The 5,202-nt window shown below is 65.8% G+C and overlaps 2 protein-coding genes across 2 annotated transcripts in view; one reads left to right on the top strand and one right to left on the bottom strand.

The window, feature by feature from the left end:
* Positions 1-1,667, top strand: part of EMIHUDRAFT_216366 (hypothetical protein) — a gene marked incomplete at both ends in the record, with an annotated part of 11,173 nt that extends 9,506 nt beyond the window's left edge. The window contains 4 exons of the mRNA XM_005762158.1: positions 121-455; positions 594-635; positions 972-1,196; positions 1,572-1,667. Of these exons, the coding sequence (XP_005762215.1) occupies positions 121-455; positions 594-635; positions 972-1,196; positions 1,572-1,667 (698 nt within the window). The remainder of the gene's footprint in view (positions 1-120; positions 456-593; positions 636-971; positions 1,197-1,571) is intronic.
* Positions 1,668-4,363: 2,696 nt separating this feature from the next.
* Positions 4,364-5,202, bottom strand: part of EMIHUDRAFT_216365 (hypothetical protein) — a gene marked incomplete at both ends in the record, with an annotated part of 8,471 nt that continues 7,632 nt past the window's right edge. Inside the window, one exon of the mRNA XM_005762157.1 lies at positions 4,364-5,104. Within this exon, the coding sequence (XP_005762214.1) occupies positions 4,364-5,104 (741 nt within the window). The remainder of the gene's footprint in view (positions 5,105-5,202) is intronic.

Here is a 5,202-nt window from a genome sequence, read left to right as displayed (position 1 = left end):
AGCCAGGCTTGAGCGCCACTGCCCGCCCGACCACTACCAACGACCCCGCGCCACACACACGCGGAGTGATCAACGGCCGCCACTCTCACCCCCCGCCCTGTACCCCTCGCGCCGTCGCAGAAGCGCGCGCATTCGCGAAGCAGAATGACTACTGCCGCGGCTCCTCAGACGAGGGCCCCGGTATCGAGCCATGGATGGGTAGGAAGAGCTACTTCGCGGACGACGTCTATACACGGTTGTATCCCATCGAGACCAGCCTCAGCTGGGCAGCTTGCAAGTACTCCCCGGATCCGGCCGTCTGTAGCAATGCCACGACTGCCACGAATGCCACGACCCCGGACCAGAAGTGCGGCGACGGAGTCTACGTCAACTGCGAGTTGGACACGAGCGGTCAATGCGTGCCCAAGCCCAAGGATGCCGTGACGTGCCCGAGGCCAGATCCCTCCCTCGACGACGTGGCGCGCCTCATCCCTAGCGCACCCGCACAGCCGCACTCACACCCCGCCCGCGCGGCGGCACAGCGTCTCTCCGGTCGCACTCCCAGACACACACAAGAGCGGGCAAACTCACACCATCTGGTGCTGTGTGCGCAGGAAAAGGCTTGCAAGGAGGGGGGATGCCGCCTCGAGACGATAGTCCGTGACTGTTATGAAGAATGCAATGCGCCCCCGCCCTCTCCGCCGCCGCCGAGCCCGCCGCCGCCGTCGCCTCCGCCGCCATCCCCGCCCCCGCCGTCGCCGCCGCCGCCATCCCCTCCGCCGCCGTCGCCGCCGCCGCCGTCTCCGCCGCCGCCGTCGCCGCCGCCCTCTCCGCCGCCTCCGAGCCCGCCGCCGCCGTCGCCTCCACCGCCGTCGCCGCCCCCGCCGTCGCCGCCGCCGCCGTCGCCGCCACCGTTCCCTCCGCCGTCGCCGCCACCTCGTAAATGCGAGGATTGCAACTTCCCCCCCGTGTGGAACGGCACCACACCCGAGGTCTGGAACGGCGAGGAGTGCACCTCCGAGTGCCCTTCGTGGTGCACTCCGCCGTCGCCTCCGCCGGCGTGCACCGACCTGGTCGGTCGCAACAGGAAGCAGGGAGGCTGCCTCTCGATCTGGCCCCCAGGCGGCAACTGCGACAGCTACTTCGAGAGCTTCGGCAGAATCTACCAGCTCTGCGAGGACAAGGGCAGAGGGTTCTGCGAGCAGTCGTCTGGTTTCGTGTGCGAGATGCCGCCGCCGTCGCCGCCGCCCTACCCACCCAACAACGCGCCCACGCCGCCGCCGTCGCCGCCGCCGTCGCCGCCGCCGCCGTCGCCTCCGCCCTTGCCGCCGCCATTCTCGCCGCCGTCGCCGCCGTCGCCGCCGTCATCGCCGTTGCCGCCGTCGCCGCCGCCGTCGCCGCCGCCGCCGCCCTACGCACCTGGCAAGGCGCCCGCGCCGCCACCACCCTCTCCGCCGCCCTTCCCGCCCCCACCCCCGTCGGTGCCGCCGCCGCCGCCGTTGCCACCACCACCGCCGCCTCTACCACCACCTCCAACACTGCCCCCGACGGTGCCGCCGCCGGCCGGCGAGCAGTGCACCACGCCGCTGCAGCGCGTCAAGACCACCAAGATTTACGAAGTGCCCGACACGCCAACGCGCAAGCGGGCGGTCGTACTCGGCCGCGACGTCTTCCTCGTGGAGTCGTAGAGTGTCGAGCCTCATGCCAACCATTGTGCATGAGCCTGCGCAAGGGCGCCTAGTTGCCGCCCAAAGGTCAGACGCAGGGCGGAGGTGGAGAGAGAGATGGGTCTCGTGCCGAGCATTCAGCGCACCACGGGAGTGCACGAGATCTGGGGAGATCTGGGGAGATCTGGGGAGAGAGAGAGCTGAGAGAGAATTGCGCCACCATTGCATGAGCCTGCGCAAGGGGGCGCCTAGTTGCCGCCCAAAGGTCAGACGCAGGGCCTCCCTGGTGCTATTGTATAGTGAACTCACAGATATGATCGGGCGAACCTCTCTAGTTCGTGCCTGGTGCTATAGTGAACTCACGCCTCAGGCCCTAATGCGCGGCGTGGATCATTAGTGCCCTTGTGCGCCCCCAGTGTCGTGCTAAGACAAAAGAAATACTTCTATTGCCCCGCGGTGACAAGGACGAAGGAGAAACCAGAGCTCACCGGGGGGTCCGCAGTACAACGAGGGGTACAAGGTCGACCTCGCAGAACCCCACGCTGCGAGGCACGCTGGGCCGGGACGCGGGAGGATGCGATGAAGTACGCTCTAAATGAAATCAAGCTCTGGACGCCCCTCCTCAAGACCTCCTCGACGGGCGTTGGCAACGCCTCGAGTGGCGGCACACCCGCCTCCGTTGGCCACTCCTACGCCTTCGGCAACACCGAGGAGAAGGCCCGCCGCCTGAACATGGGCTGCAAGGCGCGCGGGCAGCCCGGCCAACCCTTCTCCCACAAGACCGGCCACGGCTACGTCAAGGCGCATCGCGGTTTCTACCACGACGCGATCTTTGTCAAGCGCAACAACTTCAACCTGCTGCTCCACGAGACGTTCGGCGGCGGCTTCTCGCCCACCCACCGCCGTTCTCAAGCTGCGCCGCCTCGCACGCAAAGTCGCGCGCGGCAGCGTTGAGCGCACGGCCTACTCGCCCAAGTACTCGCTCTCTTTTATGTCCCACCATGCAGAGCGCATCTCTCTCTCTGTTGTGCGAGGCGTGAACCGCGCCATTCGCTCTCACCTGGCAACCCTGTCTGCGCACGTCTCGCGCGCGCGTGAACAGGGCTCCAGGCCCCAAATGACGTGTGAGTTGTGTTAGAGTTGTTTGGTATTGCTAAGATTCTCTCTCAATGCCGCTCTCCCCGCACAAAGAATTAAATCAGTTCGAGTAGGGACGGGCAGGGGGGTGGCGGGCGCTAACCACGGACTACTACATGCCGAAGGTTCGAGGGCGACTACTCGCCGCCTGGGTCGCTCGGGGCGCGCGGCTCCGTCGAGGACCGGGCGCGCCCCCTACCCGGCGCGGCGTAGGTCCCACTCTGATGCAAAGAGGGGAAGCACGGTCGGCAGCCCAATCTACCAACTACACTCATCTTCTGGTGCTCAGCCCCGTGCAACAGCGGTCCGGCGGGCTGCCCCCAAGGCCCCCCGGGCCGCTGCGGGTTTGGGAGTTATGCTTAGGCACAGCTTCGGCGATGGCAGCCCCTCTCAGGGGTGTTGCATAGGCGGGGAGTCTCCCCCGCCGGTCTCCTCCTTCCCATTTTTTTCTTTTGAGAGCAGAACGCCGGGTTTGTCTTGTATGTGCGTGTCGGGGGGGTGCGGTGTCAGTGAGGGGTGGCGAAGGGCGGGGGTGCGCAAGGTCGGTGGCTCAACCATTCGTCGGCTCGTCGGGGTTGGAGAAGGGGAAGGGGGGGGGTCTGGACGGTCGGCGAGGGGGTCGTAGCAGGCTGGGCGTACGGGGTAGCCGCCACTTTCCTGCCTCACAAGGGCGGGGCTGACTGTCCCGGAAAGTGAGAAACGCCGGGCAGTGTGGTGCACAAATTCAACCTCCCATACGTCTCCTCCTTTCCTCGGGCTGTTCCATCTCCCCATCTCCTTCCAACCTAGGCGGGGCGGGGGGGCGCGCGGGCGCGGAGTGCGGTGCGGTGTGGGTGTGTGCGTGTCGTGCGGCTAGAGGGAGCGGACCGTGAGTTGAGGAAATCGGAGGACGCGACCCACTTCGCCACAGACGGTCCCGCGCCTCGCCGCTATGACGGCTACACGACCGCGGCTCGTGTGCGTGTAGCCGTCTTTGTCCGGAGTGAATACTCCAACGCGCTCGTCGGTGACGGTGTCCTCCAACCTGCGCCGCGCTCGGCGAACCTCGACAGCGCCTTCGATGGCATGCAGCTCTTTGCGTCAGAAGCCTGGAGAGCAGCTCCTCGGCTGCTCACACGCTCTGCACAGTTGACACAGCCTACTGTGCGGCTACCACAGCTGTGACAGCGATGGGCTCGCCCTCACTGGCCCTCAGTCACTTGTGCTGCGGCATGTGTGAGCGACACTGCTCGGCGACTGCCGGCACACTGTGAGACCATGGGTGTGAGGTAAAACCACGCTACCAGCGCTTGATCACATCGGCCCCGAGGTCAGATCCTTCTACTCTGTTAGTGACAAGACTTGTCTACTGGCTGGAGCCGAGCAGGAGGGCAAGGCGCACAACCCCTGGTCAACTCACGGTCCACACCCCGTACAGGAGATAACCGTCGGTGTCCGTCTGTACTATTATTAACAACGAAGGCGCTCTCAAAGAATTAAAAACAACGAAAGAAAAGGGGCATGGCACTAACACAGGTACACCAACAACCTCCGGGGTTTTTTACGAAAGAAAAACCGCCGTCTTGAAAAGCTCCCGCTTCTCACCTGGGGCCGCAGTAGTCGTCCTTGTACCGTTGCGCGGTGAACGCCCTCGTCGTCCAGCCCGTGTTATTGCCCGACAGGGACTGGAGGCCGGGGAGCTCGCAATTCTCGAGGATGGTTGGCGCCTTGCCTTCGCCCGGCTTGCCTGGGCCGAGCGGGTTCGCCCCTGGCACCTGCCACACGAGGCGCACGTCCGAGTAGGCGAGGCCAGACGCGTCCCAGTACGCCTCGAACAGAGTCCCGGTCGTGCCGACCATCACCGAGAGGTACGACCCATTCGTGAAGGGCTCTCCGACGAGCTGCGCACTCCCCAGGACGAGGCTGAAGAAGGGGTCCAGCTCCCGCACGTCGCTGCCGTTGGTGAGCCGCAGGAACTTGCCGGAGCCGTCGCCCAGCAGGCCGTCCGGCAGCGTGCTCGCATTGAAGAGCGTCTGCACCAACACCTCGGACGCGTAGGGCGTCGCCTGGCTGGGGTCGAGGACCGCGAGGGGCAGCGTCGTGAGCAGCACCTCGCTGCTGCAGTCCGTCTCCTGCACTCCGTTCCCGTCGAACGAACAGCCACTCTTCTCGTACCGCCCGTTGTTGAAGACTGTGAAGCAGAGGCCGTCCTCGCAGGAGAGCACGCGCACGTCGTACTGCTCGCCGAAGCGGCCCGCGCCGAAGCGGTAGAGGAGCGAGGCCGGCGCGCCGTCGCCCATCAACGGCGTCTCGCTCGGCGAGGTGTGGTTGATGACGTACACCTGAAGGTGGGAGAGTGCTGCTGCTGTGGCGAGATTGCTGTGGTGGGAGATTGGCTGCTGCTGTCAACCACGCGTATGCGGGAACTACCACTGCTGTG

This window comes from Emiliania huxleyi, assembly GCF_000372725.1.
Source record: "Emiliania huxleyi CCMP1516 unplaced genomic scaffold EMIHUscaffold_69, whole genome shotgun sequence".
NCBI lineage: Eukaryota > Haptophyta > Isochrysidales > Noelaerhabdaceae > Emiliania > Emiliania huxleyi.
This window is presented reverse-complemented; position numbering and strand designations above follow the sequence as displayed.